At 40.6% G+C, this 16,810-nt stretch overlaps 1 protein-coding gene across 13 annotated transcripts in view; it reads right to left on the bottom strand.

Moving 5' to 3' along the window:
* Positions 1–16,810, bottom strand: part of FNBP1 (formin binding protein 1) — a 103,932-nt gene that overhangs the window by 27,559 nt on the left and 59,563 nt on the right. For all 13 annotated transcript variants that reach the window (XM_064468990.1, XM_064468987.1, XM_064468983.1 and 10 more), the window contains exons 7-9: positions 8,499–8,627; positions 6,668–6,814; positions 827–1,024 (exon numbers count right to left, since the gene is read on the bottom strand). In XM_064468990.1, coding sequence (XP_064325060.1) covers positions 827–1,024; positions 6,668–6,814; positions 8,499–8,627 — 474 coding nt within the window. The remainder of the gene's footprint in view (positions 1–826; positions 1,025–6,667; positions 6,815–8,498; positions 8,628–16,810) is intronic.

Below are 16,810 nucleotides of genomic sequence, written 5' to 3'. Positions count from 1 at the left end.
CCAGACAGCCGTGGTCTCTCACACACCAGCACAACAGGAAAGATCCATTTTGAACAGGTACAATTTTTGACTCTGTAATTAGTAGAAGTGGTTTGGTATGGGTCAGGGCAACGGTGAGATCAAAACAACGAAGCTACTCTGGGCTTCCATCAGTGTTACTGAAAACCGATTTAGTCCAGTCACCCTGACACATTCTGGTAACCCCAGATAAATGCTGCCATGCATCATGGTGTAAAATATGACAGTGAAATGAAAAAGGTTTAATGGATACATAAGTTAATATGGTCTTTTTAAAAAGTCAACTGCTCAGTTAGTTATGCTCCGTTAGTTGTGCTTAAGAAGAATGAATTGCAGCAATTGCTCGCTCCCAGCCACCCAACTGCTGAACCCAGTGCACAGACTGAAAAGATAACGCAAATGAAAAGCCAAGGAGAGTTTTAGAAGTGCCAAAACAGTACTGCCACATTAAAGCTTCCCAAAAGTAACACTGTTAGTTAGCACACATGGCACTAGGTAAGTGGTATACAATTCCTTCTCCAAGTTAGGAACAGAAATGGACCATGGCAGAGACGTGACAACTAAAGTTAAATTAATATAAAAACTGCAACATAATTAAAGAAATAATACAAGAAAAAAAGTTTAAAGATACAAAGGAACTTAAGTAACCAAAGACTACAACAAAACACTGTACAAAGACATCAGTTATTAACTTTCTGAATCTAAAATTCTCTTTTTAAAAAAATTGTAATTGCCAGGATTACTAGACAAGACAGAGGTTATTCACTCTAAACACACTAGCACCAAGCTCAAGTTTGCAAGTCAGTACCTTATTTTTCTTGATGAATGGCCATAACTTGCCCTTCGATTTGCCACCAAACTTCGGCTCAGACTTCCCATCCCCTCTGGAATTGGAAAGGCTGGATTCTGAGACAGTCCGCTTCATTGGCTGCGTGAAGTCCTCAAATTCGACATCTCCCGGAGGCTCGAACCCTGATTTAAAGGCTTCTATTACCAGCTGTGAATCCTGAAATGGGACAGATCCAGCACAAGTATAAGCATCTTGGATGAGGGTTGTCATCAGATTGGTGGCTTAGAAAAACATTACAACGACAAGACGGTTCTCCTGTGCGGGAACCGACCTTTACAGGAACCAGACTCATTCCTGGGAACTAACACCCTTCCAGAGCCTAGGATCAATACAAGTCTCTCCACCTTCTGCTCCAGAATCAGGACACTTTTGCTGGACCTATTTTCACCACCATGATGTGCTTTTTAAAAAAAAAAAATCACCTAGGCACAGCATAGTATCTATCCTACCAAAACAATGCACTCTAATATGTAAAATTTAATACTCCCAGATACTAAAGCGATAAACGGAGGTAAGAACACAACAACCACCCCTCACACAACAAAAGTTTCCAATCTGTGTCAGCCAGAACATATTACAACTGGGAACATAAATGGCTACAATCTCAGTTTCATAGTAGATCTCTAAATAAACAACCTATGGAAATAAAGCTGATGAGCTTTAGTCTCAAGTAGTCCATTATTCCTGTTACGAAACTAAGCCCATTTTGCAAAGGTATCACTGAGACCAACAGATAAAAAGCAGAGGACTATGGCTTGTTTAGGAAAACAAAAAATATGTAACGATCATTAAAACACAGGTCACTGTAGTCAACTAAAGATGATGCTTAGGAAGAGCAAACTCAGGTGTCCTCACTCCAGCCTTCCACTGAGCTGCACAACCCCTGAGACTGGCCACAAACTAGCAATGTTTTCATTCCCTTTATTTTGTTTCCAACACAAAAATCAAATTCTGATACAAACATCCTTTAAAGGCTTTTTCACGTCTACTGGTGAAAGTGACTAGGAGCTTTTTATTGTTAACTTTACTGACGAGAAAAGCAATCATACTTCAGTAAGTGAACAGACAAGTGACTCATAACAAAGATTTAAAGTATAGAATTGCTGGGCATGCAGCGGTAAGCAAACTAGTGGAAAATCCCAATAAATACTCCTACATAAAGGAGCTCTTGAGTGATCACCCTGCCACAGGTTGACAAGTTGGTGCTTGTGAACGCAGCTGCAGTAAACTGCAGGAGTTTATCTTACGACCTTCACTCACAACTGAGCAGCCCAGGTCATGCAATTAGCCCAACACCTTGGTGCAGGCAGTGCTGGGAACTCCACGCGCTGTCATCGAAGCCACATCCCCTGTTGGCACTACTAGGAGTGCCCGATGCAAGTCAGCCACACACTGGCTGTAAACTGGGAACAATGGTTTTGCTTTTTTTTTTTCTTTTCTTTTTGACAAGGCAAAGAGAAAATAAAGCAAGAACAATATATAGCATTTTTCCTACTTAGGTCTACAAACAAAATTAATTATACATAAACTGAAATGGCATGGGGATCTTATCAATGCTTATAAATATCAAAAGGGTGAGTGTCAAGAGGATGGGGCCAGACTCTTTTCAGTGGTGCTCAACAACGGGATAAGGGGCAATGGGCACAAGTTGGAGCACAGGAAGTTCCACCTGAATTTGAGGAAAAAATTCTTTCCTGTGAGGGTGACAGAGAGTGGAACAGGCTGACCAGGGAGGCTGTGGAGTCTCCTTCTCTGGATATATTCAAAACCCACCTGGGCGCAGCCCTGGGCACTCCGCTCTAGGGGTACCTGCTCAAGGAGGGGGGTTTGGACAAGGTGATCTCCAGAGGTCCCTTCCAACCCCTACCAGTCTGTGATTCTGTGAAATACAGTGGACTCAGAACAACTATTTTAGCACAGTTTTCTTCTGCTTGGCTTCTTGGGAAGAGCGCTTTTTATGTTACACTGTTCCAACAGGTTTTTTTTCTAAGATCACTGTAAAAACTGTGCCACAGCACATAAATATCTTATTAGTCTCTAGAGGATCTATCACCATCCTGCTCAGATAAAAAAAAGCTGAACTTGTTGCTTTGAAGGCATTTCAGAGATTCTCCTTATGTCTGTAGGAAAATGCTATTCACTAGAAATCTAGTGGGATATAAACATATCCAGAGACCAGGCTCAACTGCGCAAAACACAGCTATGGGAAAAAGCTTTGCAAAAGTCTTCATGGGATTGTGAAGAAAATTAAGGTTTAAGAGTCTCAACTTATCAGGTGCACTGTGAAATTCCTACAGAACTTTTAGGGAGGTAGAACAACAACTTCCATTATCTCATCCTAGTTTGACATTAAAACTTCCTGAGATCTACACATTTGAATAGATTTTTAGTAATATTCATGAAAGCAAGATGAAGGAGGAAGAGAGAAGAGACTATAAACATACACAGAGTTACATTAAATACTTTATTGTACTCTATGCTATGCGTGGAGTTTTTCTTTTTTTCATCTTAATTTTACAGTGTACCTTCCATTTAGTCAAAATATCCTTCCCACTACAATGGAGCTAAAAATAGCCAGCATCTCCATATATCACAGAGATAATGTCATAACAGGAACTCCAATGTCCATAACAAATTAATTTTATCTGCTTCTACAGGCTTCTGAAGCGAATTCTGCTTAGGTTCACCCAGCAGCCACTACAGCTTACCCTTGCAACATGACCTCTGCCTTGTCCAAGTTGTTAGAAAGAGGAAATGAAAAAGTATATTTACAACTGCATTAGAAACACAGGGCTAACCAGTACTCCCAGCTAAACCCAGACAGTTTCTACTAGTTATTAGTGGGAATTCTATACACTTCAGTGAGGGCATAAAGCAATCCCATTTACACAGTCACAAATTCAGTAACTAAGCCTGAAAGACCGACCGTTTTGCAAGTGGGCATGAGGCAGAACTTTGTCATATTTAAGCTGCAGAGAATATAGAAAATAATAGATCTGTTCCATATGTCATTCTGATTCTTAAGGCTATCCAGTGAAATAGGGGCCCTGGAAGAAAAGTGGTTGTCCATAATCCTACTAACACCCTCAGAGGGAGGGAAGACAGAGCTGGCCATGGAAAGGAAGCCTGTTGTTAGCAGTCTGCACTTCCACAGTTTCAAAGTCACTATGGAACTACATCCTTCCTTCCTATTGTACTACACAATTCTGACGCTAGAAATCATGGCGGTTCATAAATGCCATAAGACCCACCCCTTCGTAGAACAATGTTTGTGATAAACTTACTCGAAGCTGAAAATTTATTATCAAAAAGCTCCAATATACCTACATGAAGAGCAAAGTTCTGCTGCTTTTCCTTTTTAAACAGCAATTCCTTACCATCAGCTGGTAATGTTTTACTGACAGCAAAGAAATGAAAGCTGCAGAACTTGCAGGTTCTTACATCCTTTCAGCTAGAGCTGAAATACAGTTTGGTACTCAGGATAAGTTACTAAGAATTGGTATTTTTATACTTTCTCTGTAGTTTTTTTTTCTTTCTAACCAATATATCTTCTATATAAGTTGTGGTTGTTCCATTTAAAGCTCTGATTTCTGAATTGAAGTTACTGCACAAAGAGCACAGATTTCATTTACCCTCTCCCCTTCTTCAATAACTCTGTATGGGGTAGCTGGGTAGAAAAAGGGGAAATAAAACCAAAGGATACCAAGAGCTAAATAAGAACTCCAAATGCATCACTGCCTTTTGTCACTGTCATAGCGCCTGACCTTATATATTTCCAGCTTGGCGATACTGTATGTTTGTTTATGATTACCAGATCCTGGAGATCTCCAGCTGGGAAGCACATGTCTGTGTGGGCCCAAAGTTTCACACAAAGCTCTTCCTGCTCAGCAGGCTCTAGGTTTTGCTCACCATTGTACTAGCTATATTATCACCAGCTGTCCTTGCATTCAACTTTCCTGGAATCTGACCTCATTTTCAAAGTTGACAACAGCTCAGATCTAGTTGACTTTCCTATCCAAAGTTTTTCAGGTTTGAAAAAAATGAGTAAAGGAGACAAACACCAATATGAATCTTTTGAAGAAATGGAGAAACTCTCCTGATGGTAACCTAAGAGACCCCAAACTTGCTTCTTAGAACATTAAGGGGTCAGATGGGAAAGGTCTGCTGTAACACTCTGCATTAGTGGCAACAATAGTACCTGATCTGGAAATAAAGAAGATGCAGCTTTTAAATTGCTACTGTGTTCACCTACGGCCACCCTTATAAAGTAGGAGGACCCGCATGCTGCATAAGGGCAGGAACAAGCACGTCGCTTTTATCAGAATCATGAAAGTTAGAAACTACTGTTCGAGAGATTAAAAAAATCCTTGATGATATTTAAGAAGAAAAATGAACCCTTTATGGACATAACTGTTTTCCAGATAGAACACACAAAATCCTTTGTAATTGTTCAGACATAACAAATTTGGTTAAATACATTTTTGTTAGCATGGTGTTTACAGGAGATCCCTTAGTTACCAATGCCCAAAGCCGTCATTTTCTAATGTCATATTTGTGCACATGAGCCATCAGTCCAGCTTATCTGTGTGCAAGAGAGGCTAACTTCAATATAAAATTCACAGTGATTCAAACACTAGCTTAAACCTTGTGTGTGTTTTGCTAAGACCTCACTTGACAATTCAGGCAGAATGTATAGGCTTAGATGTGAATCTCCCCAACATGATTTCACCACGAAGCACCAAAAGCTGTACTTCAAGAAGGGTACGTTGCTCTAACATGGGAATCTGTCCCCCAGCTCCCCCTTCTCCCACCCTGAAAGGGTAATTTTCAGATTCCTTGCTTTCCTACGTGAGAGCAATTGCTGAGCAGAAAGTAGCGGATTCATTTCAAAACTTCAGCCTCAGGCTTCTGCTGCCAATTAATGGCAGTATCCAGGCTCTGGGCACTGAATAGCTCAGAAAAGATTCCAGTGAAAAAGTCGTATGGGAAATTCAAACAGCCAGCAAGACACATGCTGTTTGTATTTGAAGCACTAATGTGGTCCATGAGAAGGGCTGAAAGAGCAAGCAGAGACTTCATTTACAAAGGGAGCAGATCATTCTGAAAACAAAATAGGAAACACATTTGCCCTTGTGCTAACTGTACATCAGGAAGCTCAACTAAACTCTATCAGCCTTTCTATGAGGAAGGCTTCTTTTTACTCCTACTATGATGTTCAGAAATCTAGATTTGCAAGAGCTCATTTACAGATTGCTAGCAAACCTCAAATCTGCAAAAAAGATTTTACAGTAAGGTAGAAATTTTGCCAGCATTGTTTGCAATAATTTATGTAGCCAATACTTTGAATACTTCCATTATTATAAAACTAACTGCAATGAAGGCATTTCTGCAACATTCAGTGTTTTGTCTATTAGACATAGAATCCATCTGAATAAGAATTGGTGATTATTAGGTATCTGGAATTACGTTCACCATCTTCCTTTTTCTACACAGAAGCCTATTTTTCAATTACAGTATTTCTAAAAGTAATTATCCTAGTAAAAGGAGAGAATATTCTGATACCGAAAAAAGGAAAAGTGTGGCAGAAGAGGCATTTCTGGGTGTTAAGCAGGTTTGGGAAATAATCTGAGCACATCCTGCCTCAGACAAAGTAACGTGGGACAAGAACCTATTCTTTGGTTTAGGTCTATGACTATAAAGTGCTCATGCTGCAGCCGGGACCCAAGGATTTTAAGTCTCCATATATAAGTGATCAATACTAAAGATGACCATCAACAATCCAAACAATGCAACACTTACGTTCTTGTGATCAATTGATTCTGCAGCCTTTGTTATCTCATCCAGACACTTCCCGATGATAGGGATCACTTGGCGGTCGACCTCTGCGAAAGTCTTCATGGACTCACCTATCCTCACGATCCTTCTTTCCTCCATCTCTTGTATTTTCTAAGACATTACATTTCATTCAGCTCAAATATCAAGTTTAACTTCACATCATCCGCTTTAAAATTTAAGCTTTAAAAATATTTTTAAGAACAGACAAACTAGGACAGCTGTTCACATGAAGACACCAAGTGACATTGTTCCCTCAAACATCAAAATCTGTTACTATTACTGGGAAATTTTCAATTAACTTCTATTTTAAAATGCTGACTCGTCAAAACCCCAGCTTTAGACTTTTGTAAGGATGGCTCCTAGGGCTTTTAAGATAATTTCTTGAACAATAAGTTCTTTCATTTTTCTGCACATGTTCTGAAAGATCTAATTTTCATTCCACTGCAGAAACCAAGCAAGCAGAAATCTTCATGTCCCCCCTTCTCCTTTTCCCTATAAGGTAACATTTAGTTTCCAGGCAGTCCTACACATCATGTATTGTTCACCCCAGGGCTTCTCAGCATATGCTACCTGTTGCTCAACGGATTCACTGCCATGATCTCCAGCACCTATTCCATGGACCTCCCGTTTACAACAGAGGGAAACTGGATGTGGCATAACGCTATTATGACAGATTATAACAGGCTACAGAAGGACATGAACAAGAACTGCCTGTTTCACATTAGACTGCAGGAATCTTACAGAGCACTGTCAACTTAAAAATCCCCACTTGACTGATCCACAAGCAGTGTAAATTATTTACAAAACAACTTGTTATTTCAACATCTAGAAGAAAGCACTAGAGCTTACTGGCACATTGGTAGTGAAACGGATACTTCTGCAGTACTTTAAGCATGCTCATGTACGAATCAGTGCACTTAACGCTAGATCTGGTAAACACAAATACAGTGCAAGAATTTTACATCTGGTGCCAGGGATAATTTATCTCAAGATATTGGTTTGAAATACCATAAAGCAAAAGACAAGATGTCCATTTAGCTAAGAAGTTCCAGCTATGGATAAGAAAATGCCCATTTGCTACTCAAATACCAGTTATTTCCTCATCAGATGATAAGCATGTGACATTTTCTCCCCTAAAGAGGTTGTATTTTCCACTTCTGATGCTTATGACCCATTACAGTGGAACAGTCATTTAGAACTTCTACTTCATTAATCTCTCTTTGTTCAGTCAAGCACAAACTCAAGATCTTAAGTCAGTATAAATCTGATGGCTTTTCTGTTCTTTCTCTACAATCTTTCTTTAGGCATCCTAAGACATAATCAGCAAGAGTGCTTAAACCCTTTGACAGTCACTACTGCAGAATTATTGTGGTTTAAATTTAAACATCTGTGAAGTCTGATTTGAAGACAGGTTATAAAGGCTTTACAGATGTAATGATGCCCAGCTGACTCCTGCCCCAACAATGCAAATAATGCTGTCATTCCCCAGCTGCATGGACCAAGAGTTTAACAAAGAATGTGAGGATTCCAACGACCATCGTAATCTGTTATGACAATTCAATGTCGCCTTCCTCATATGTTATTGATCGTTTGATATATCTAGTCTCAGGGAAAGGGCCAATTTATCCTACCAAGCCCTCCATCTCTGTGTTGGAAGATTGCATATAAAATTTGCTAAGAGACAAAAACCACCAAAAAGTAAAAGACAGGGTCACAGAACTGACGCAATGTGTAACCCACTCTGTTCTTATCACAAGATTATGAGCTACTCTAGATTGGTGCCAGTAACCCTTACCTGGAAGATGTTTGGTATGTGTGTGTAGTAATGATCATGTTGCTCACTGTTGAACTTCTGTAGAGTGGAAGAATATTCCGCTTTGCTCTCTTCTGCCATTTGATGTCGCAGCTGGGCTTGCTGTCTCGCCTGAAGAAATGCCAAAAGAAATTTATAATTTATACAGCATGGAAATACTGACTTGTGTTACTTCACATCTTACTATCCTTACCAGTAGGCTGCACAGGAATAGGGGTCTCTGAACACTTCAGCTTTTGTGTTACTCCTATTTTGTGAAACAGTTCATCTACATCAAGCATACGCCTGCGGTGTGCACACCACTGTTGCTCTTGTGTTACAACATGCTATTTCCATGATCCATTTGGCATTCCATGAACAACCTTGGTTTGTACTGCATGTAAAACACCAAAACAAGTTTGCCCCTCTACCAGCCCACTTTACAGGCACACGCATTTTCGATATGCTTGCGGACACTCTTCTTTCTCCACCATATGCCCTGTTGGATGGCACCTGCTTTTCTCTACTGAACTACTTACCTGCTGGCTAGCACTATTTTTGGGGAAAGGGAAGCGACAAAAAACACAACACGGTTTTGTCTCATTTCACATGCCTTAGCCAACATAATCATGACAAAACATCTTAACTCATGCTCCCACTGTGCTCTCTGAGAAGTCCTTTATCTACACCTCCTTGAACAGCGCTGGCATGAAGCGCACAAGGAAAGGGAAGCCTGAGTAGCAGCTGAGACACGACTCCCTCCCTATTTTTACCCACACAGATGATTTGCTTTGCTACCCAGCACAGCAGAGCACTGGGCAATTAACCTCACCTCTTTCCCTAGAACAATGTGTCCCTGAGTGACCCTTTTATATATTCCAATTCCTCCCCTTACAGTTCTGCTTCCCAAGGCCTTCTGTTACCTGTTTCACTGGCCAATATTATTCCCTTACTGTCTATCCCATCTGTTTCAGTTGTCTTTTCCTTCTTTGTTGTTGGCCTTCATACAGCAGCCCTTCCTTCTCTTCCCTTCCTACCCAGCTCCCTACACCCATACGCCTTCGCTCCCTGTCCTGCTTCCACTTGTGGAAGCTCCCCTCTCGCACTTTGCATTCACCCGGCCACAGCTCTGCTGCTCACCCTGCTCCCACGCAGCCCTGCTCCACCTTGCCCACTCCCACCTGCCCCAGCAGAGCCTGCTCCACGGCCACGGACCAAACACTTGCTCTGGTGAGAGCTCTGCCACTGATCAGAGCGAGCCCAGGATTTGGCTTTGTAAAATCTATGCTGTCCCAAATTTGTACTCATTTTTCAGGCATTCGCAGAGCCTCCTCACCCTCTGCTGCCTACCTAGCCCTGGGAGAGTGCCATCAGTGTCCAGAAACTATTATGTTTCAGTCACTTCCACAATTTCAGAATAATCCTTTTAAGAAAGGAGAAAGACAGACCACTTTAAAAATTATTTAAAGGATTTTTGGGTGTTTCAGGGAAAACAACAAAATAATTAATTTTCGCATATTCTGAGTGGGCTCCCATTAAAAACAGTTCAGAATGGGATTATTCTTTGAACTGTTCCAAGCAGACAATAGTTTCCTGACAATAAATCCATGAAATACCAAATCATGGAACATTTTAGTAATCATAACTGGAAGGTAACAAATTCTGCCAGGAGGTTTCAAGTCTCAATTTGCAGAGAAATAGGCTTCCCTCCTATTTGTCCCATGCGCACATCTCACCTAATAATTTATTTCACCTCAATTCAGCTATTTCTTTTGCAAGCACAGTCAATTGTAGGAATTTCCTAGATCCCCTTCACATTCTTTCTACAAAAATAATTCAAGTACAATGAGAAAATGCTGGATGCTGAGTTCATAATAGGAGACAAAACGGTAGCAGCAAACAGAAAAGACTGCAACTATAACCAAATAAATACATCCAATTAAAGAAAAAGATTTTCAACTTTGCCTGTCCGCCAGGAGTTTTAACTGTCCACTAACTCCTGGAAAGGATGCATATATAACTTCAGAAAATTTATCTGCTGCAGTGAAACTCCAAGAAGCCATATCAATAATTTTTTTCTGCCCCAAGTGCTATTTAGCTTATTAAACTTTATGATCCACACACTTATATATAGCTACATTAAATATGAGTGAGAAACAATATAGCCTTGTACTACAAACACAAATTTACCAGCAAAACAAAGTCAGCCATGGAAAGGCTGACAGCTGTAAGAGTAATGTACGCTTGTCTCCCAACCCCTTCCCTATGCCCCAGCTGCTACAGATCAATATCCATTTGTGAGGCCCATTCTCTTCATCTACCTAAGAGCAACCCATTGTTCGAGCTGACTTCTACAACAGCCCCAGTCCCACTCATACAGCTGTCTCTTCTTTTTTATTTTTGTTTTTAAATAGCGCAACTCAGGAATTTGTCCCTTGACTCCTATTGTTGAAGCAGAAAAACAAGAAATCCATTATTATGCATTTCCAGGCAGATCCAGCAAACATTAAGCCGTCAGAGTTCATTTTCATGAGCAAGCTTATTGGTCAGATATGAGCATGTAACTACAAGCTACATGTGTATAGGAGTAGACACTCGGTTTCCAAAACTATCTTAACTGGCCCCAAATAAGAGGAGGCAGCAGATGAGTAAGTAAAATTGGGTATATTCCAAAACCAAGATTTTTATGAGAGCCCCAGTGATGTTTTGTTTCTCCTGGCCATTTAATGCATTTGGCAAGCTTCAAACAGTTTAAATATTTTTCCAATGAGGTATTTAGGTCTTAAAATAAAAATATTTTAAAAGTCTAGAATTTTTTTATTACTTCTTTTGAGTATGCCACTCTAACATCATCACTTCTAGTATTAACAGAATTATATTTTATAGCTAGGTTCCTGTACTCTGAATCACAGAATGATAAAAATGAGCTGATGATGTTAAGTTTCACATTCAGAGTAATGGACGCAGTGGCCTGGAGCTGCACAGAGTCACAGGAGCTATTTCAGGAGTAACTTATAGTTGAGCTTTAGTGAAAATAAATTTTTGTCTTCTTTACTGCTTACTTGTGCATGCAAACAGCTTCAGAGAAGGTAATTATTTTTTTTTTTTTTAGCTTCTTAATGTTAAAATATTTGCTCTGAACAGTATTTTCAGAAGGAAAGGCTTTGGACTAACTGGTCTCTGAAAAACCAGACCAGGACTTCAGCTATGAGAGGATGTTATTGTGATGTAGCTTTCGGTCAACATACTCTAACTGGGCAGGGATGACCAAGCAAGAGCTCACGTTTCCAGCACCACATGTGAAACCACAATCCAGATCTTCTACAGACTGCCAGATTACTCAGTTCTAAGAGATGTCAAGGCTAGGAACTCGTAATGCAACAAAAAATCCCCTCCACTCTTGAAAGGAAGAAAGAATGAGGTCAGCTTTCAGCATCGTGAAAAAGCAGAAAAATATATATACATTTGAGGGATCTGTGGGGAGAAGTGAAAAAGTAGTTTGCTTTCAAAGGCGTGCTTCTGCACACATCCGCAAAAGATACACAAATTTTGCACAACCCCCAAAGAACGTACCTTTGTAACATCTTTTCGTCCCCAAATAAACATGCACAGTGTATACACATATTGCCTCCTCTCCAAAGTCTGTTTCTGTTAAGCCAGTTCTTCTCTGAACTCACGTGGCAGCAACAAAACCAAAAGGTCACATATGCCAATGCACGTCTCATCAAGAAAAGCACTCCCAAGAATGAACGACAGCCCAGTATCTGCAGCACCATTAACCTTGCAACGAGCATATAGGTAAACTTCAGGTTTCCACTGCCACAGCGATCAGATTTAAACACAATCACACCAGGACTGTTTTCTATAACTAGCTCTGAAAGGAAACCTGAGGTTAAAAGGAAGTGTAGCTATGATATACTGAACTAGTTAAAAGGACACTAGCAGCAGGTAAGGCTTAGTACGTATCACCTCTTCTCTCACAGAACCAACACAGAATTGCCATTAAACATAATAAAAATCCACCTTTTCCCCCTTCCTTTAGACAGCCTTGCTAGTTGATGGGGGAGAATGCAGGGCAGTAACAACTTTCAAATCGTTGATTTTCAAAAATCAGTAGAACTGTGTCTGTCTTTAGTGATTTTAAAAATAAAAAATTATTAAAAAAAAAAACCAAAACATCAGCCTTAACAGCACCTACCTTATCTGAAAAACAGCACTAAACTCAAGAACTGTATGAATGGGCAACACACACTATAGCTTTTATCTCTTCTACAAGGTAGCAGGAAAAGAACCCTAGCATTATTCTTTCAAGATTATTCTGACCATATTTCCTGCAGATTGTCTACCTAACCACTGAGTTGCAAAAAATGGACTTTTGAACAGCATCAAGTTAGTTCCAGATGTTTAAATGACTCCAGTAGGAATTCAGAGATGGCAGGCTCGAGCTAAGTGATGGCAACCAGGGTGGGACACTGATGATCTAAAATCTTTCATGACTGAAGTTCCTACAGGAGCATTTCTTTCACCTTTAAAATAATAAGTTAGAAGAAAGTTGACCCTCGGCCCTTTTATTCTGAAGTAACCCACATTAGGGAGATACGTTTAATCTGAACCTACTCATCTCCTGCTTGAAAAACCCTGCAGTTTAGCAATATGATGCAACTCAAGTAATCACTGCATATCAGAATGATAAAAAAGAATTAGGGAAAGTTCTCTATAGGCCTTGCAAACATGCAGTAAAGCTCTATATACTGATCTGATGTCAATCCTAGTAATGTATGCCTTCGACCAGCGGTCAGAAAAGGAAAAGCTAACAGAGAAAGGGGATATGAACATCTTTATGATGGGCACTGTCAATCCTGAAGGTGTGAGAAAGTGTTAGCAAGCTGCTATGTGTTACATGCTGCCTCCTAGAGAGTTCAAAACATGAATCCTTGGTACAGTGTTATTTGCATATACCTTCTCCCCAAAATCCGGTCTGATATGAAAGGCAACAGGTGATTAAGTGTAGGAGAAATTTTTTAAAAACAAGTACACTTGCTGCCATTTCAATGTCCAATACAGAAAAGAATGAAGGATATTTTGCCGAGAACAATTTTCTAAGACACATTCCAGAAACAGCAAGAGGGTCAATAGACACACTGTCTTCTGGGTTTACACAGACAAAAAATGCAGCTCCTCAAGGCTGTTATGGTGGGAGTGATATGAATAACTGAAAAGGGCAGGAAAAAAAGCTTTGGCTGCTATTCAGCTGATCCACACTAAGTGGAACAGTTCAACTTCTCAGCAGTCGCTCTTGTCCAGAATGGCAGAGTTTCCAGTCAAAACTTTGGTGTAGTTTTCTTTCTTCTTTCTTTTCTCCCATTCCCCCCTCTTGTTTTTTTAAACCCAGACAGCATGTGAGATGCATCACTGCCAGGCCACTGCCTGCCAAAATAGACCCGTCTTTGGTAAATCCAACATTAGACTAAAACGCAAACACCCTCAACTGCTCCCCCCCCCCCCCCCCCCCCAACTGCCCAATCCCTTCAAAATAACTTAATGATAAAGGCAGACTCAGAAACACTTCACCAATTTCAGGAATGCTTTCAATTGCTCACAGATTTTTCAGCTGCAGGCTCTGGTCCTCCCTCCACAGACAACCTCACATAGCCACTCTCTGTTACAAGTGGGCACCATCACCAACAGCCGTGGGGCGCCTCTTGGTAGCAGCAACACTGGCAGCATTTGCAGAATCATTAATAACAGTGGGAATTCTGCCATGGACTTCAAAACAGGGCCAGGATTTCAGGCTTTCATTTACACTGCCTCCAAATCAAGCTCCATTGTTTACTATTTTACAATAACCAGTTTGGTTTCTCTGAACTGGCAAGCAGAAAAGGGTTTTGAAATTTCCTTTCCTGAAAGCAAGATGGTAGAATGGGGGGTACAAAATTACACGGGGGCAAGGGGGGAAAGAAAAAATAAAAATCCTTACTTTTAACATTAGAAGAGGTGGGGAAAGAAATCTGAGAATCTGTGGATCCCTGAAATCCTTTGGCTGACTAAAACATACAAATAAGCAAACCGCTGACAGGGGATGGAAAATCTTCATCACCAGATCTCAGGAATTGTTGTCTAGTACAGTCGCATTGCACATAATTCTGCCAGGCTACAGAACTGCACACTAACAAGAGATATACCAAAGCAACAAAACACCACTGAAGCTCTAACAAGACAGACAGGGTAAATTAATGGAGCTGGCTCAGTAACACAGTAAGCACACCGCACAAGGCTCTAGCACAGCTCTTGAATTGCTCTGGTCCCATCTGTGCTGCTGAAAAAAAAAATCATATTGCAACAAGGACTCATCACCTAACTGTGTCAGTCCTATATGCATGTCCAGTCCTGCAGCATGACTAAAGGCATGGTTGCTTGCTGATTAATGGGGTCCAACAGCTGGAGGTTGCTTCGAAATTTTACTTAAGTGAATGAGCCCAAGACTTCGGTTGCCTGGCTTTAGACTTCAGTTCTGCCAGACTCCCTTGCACTTCATTTCCCAGCCATAAAGCAAGTGTATCGCTCTTTCTTTTCTAACACATCCAATCAATTGCCTCAATTCAGTCTGAAAAGTGATCTGAGCAGCCTAAACATTGTGTAAGAGAAGGACCGTTACATAAAAATTAAGAACAGCAGCAAGCGCCACCGTGACACGCACCAGAGAAGCGTCTCTCAGCACACTGCTCCAAGGCCCTAGTGAAAGAACTGCGCCTTGAATCCAAAACTTTGCCTCCTTGCACTACCATTCTCATTTCCTGAATACTGAATATTCAAACTCTCTGGGTGACCAACCTCAAATCCCTGCTAAAATCCAGTAGCTTGCCACACAGCTCGGAGAAACGCAGGTCCATGAGGATACCTAACAGAAGTTTATTATAAAAGAGAATGAGGTGTTTGCAGTGCATGGAAGGCTGTGTGGGCTCGAGGGAGGAGGTAAAAAGAAAAGAGTTATTCGGAGCAGTGACCAACAATGTTTAAATGTTTAAATGATTTCTGGAGATCTGTTTAGTTGTACTAACATAAGCAATTAAATTCTGCAGTTTATAAATAGAAGTATTGAATATAAATAATGGAAATTATTTCAGGACTGTATAATAGATTGCTAAGCTCATACTTTGAATACTGGGCACAGTTGAAGTCATCTCTCTCCAGCAAAGAATTCAAACACAGCCAATGCAGAATGGATAGTGAGGGTTGAAGAAAGTTACCAGTATGAATTTGCTAGCCTTAAAACCCAACTTTATGGGTACAATACACCCACCTAAACTGAAAATCTTACAAATGACAAGCTAAATTCTGAGGTCTTCTGCTTTATTTTCCCTTAGTTCTTAAGCAGGTGAAGATATAGGCTCTAATATTTTGACAGTATAAGAACGACTACGAACAAGCTTTCCAACTGTGTAGCATAAACTAATTGCTTTGCATTAGCAAAGAAAGCTGGCTATATTACACTTGTGATTCAAACTGCAGTCGATCCTTAATTGAGAAGTTGCTCTTAAGCCTCCCCTTAACATTCCCCTTCCCTCCCTAACTTGTTTGCTCCTTTAGCAAAGGAGTTGCATTGTTACAAAACAGTCATATTGCCAAGCAGAACTCCTCTGCAGTCATGCTCTGCAAAGAGGAAATATAAGTTCAGGCGGATTTCCTTATCTTAGCCTAAAACTGACTGGTGCTTCTGTTCATTGATCTCTTAACACCAAACACAGTGTACACATGGGATACATACGGATATGTATTAAGTTTTCCAGCCACTCCTGCTGCAGTCATTAACTCATTATTGACTAGAAATCAAAACTCCTAAATTAGTCATGATTCCAAAAGGGAAACAGCTGCTATATACAGTGTCACAGATGGCAGGTTGCAAACAAGGCTTACTCTTCCAGAAATGCAAACGACCATCCTGAGGGACTCTCTACGTTCACACACTACATCATCCATTAGGAAGGAAGCAGTTCAGGAAGGAGACTGGGGTCTGTATAACCCAGAGAAATAACGTTAGTGTGAATCTAACGGCCTTAAATCATGTTACCAAGAGAAGAGTGCACTGGTATTGATGGGAAATTTGACGCACATCACAAGCAATGATACACAAGGGTCTGGCCAGCTCCATCTGTGGAGCAAACGAAGAGCAACTGCGTAATTGAAGCATGTAAAACTCACCACCCTGCAGACAACATATCTACCACATATCTAACTCTTGCACTCTTGCCCTCTTGCACTATGCTCAGGACTGAGCCCTACGCACCTTGCCTGCGTATTTCACTGACACTGCTGCT

This window comes from Phalacrocorax carbo, chromosome 18 (genome assembly GCF_963921805.1).
Source record: "Phalacrocorax carbo chromosome 18, bPhaCar2.1, whole genome shotgun sequence".
Lineage (NCBI taxonomy): Eukaryota > Metazoa > Chordata > Aves > Suliformes > Phalacrocoracidae > Phalacrocorax > Phalacrocorax carbo.
This window is presented reverse-complemented; position numbering and strand designations above follow the sequence as displayed.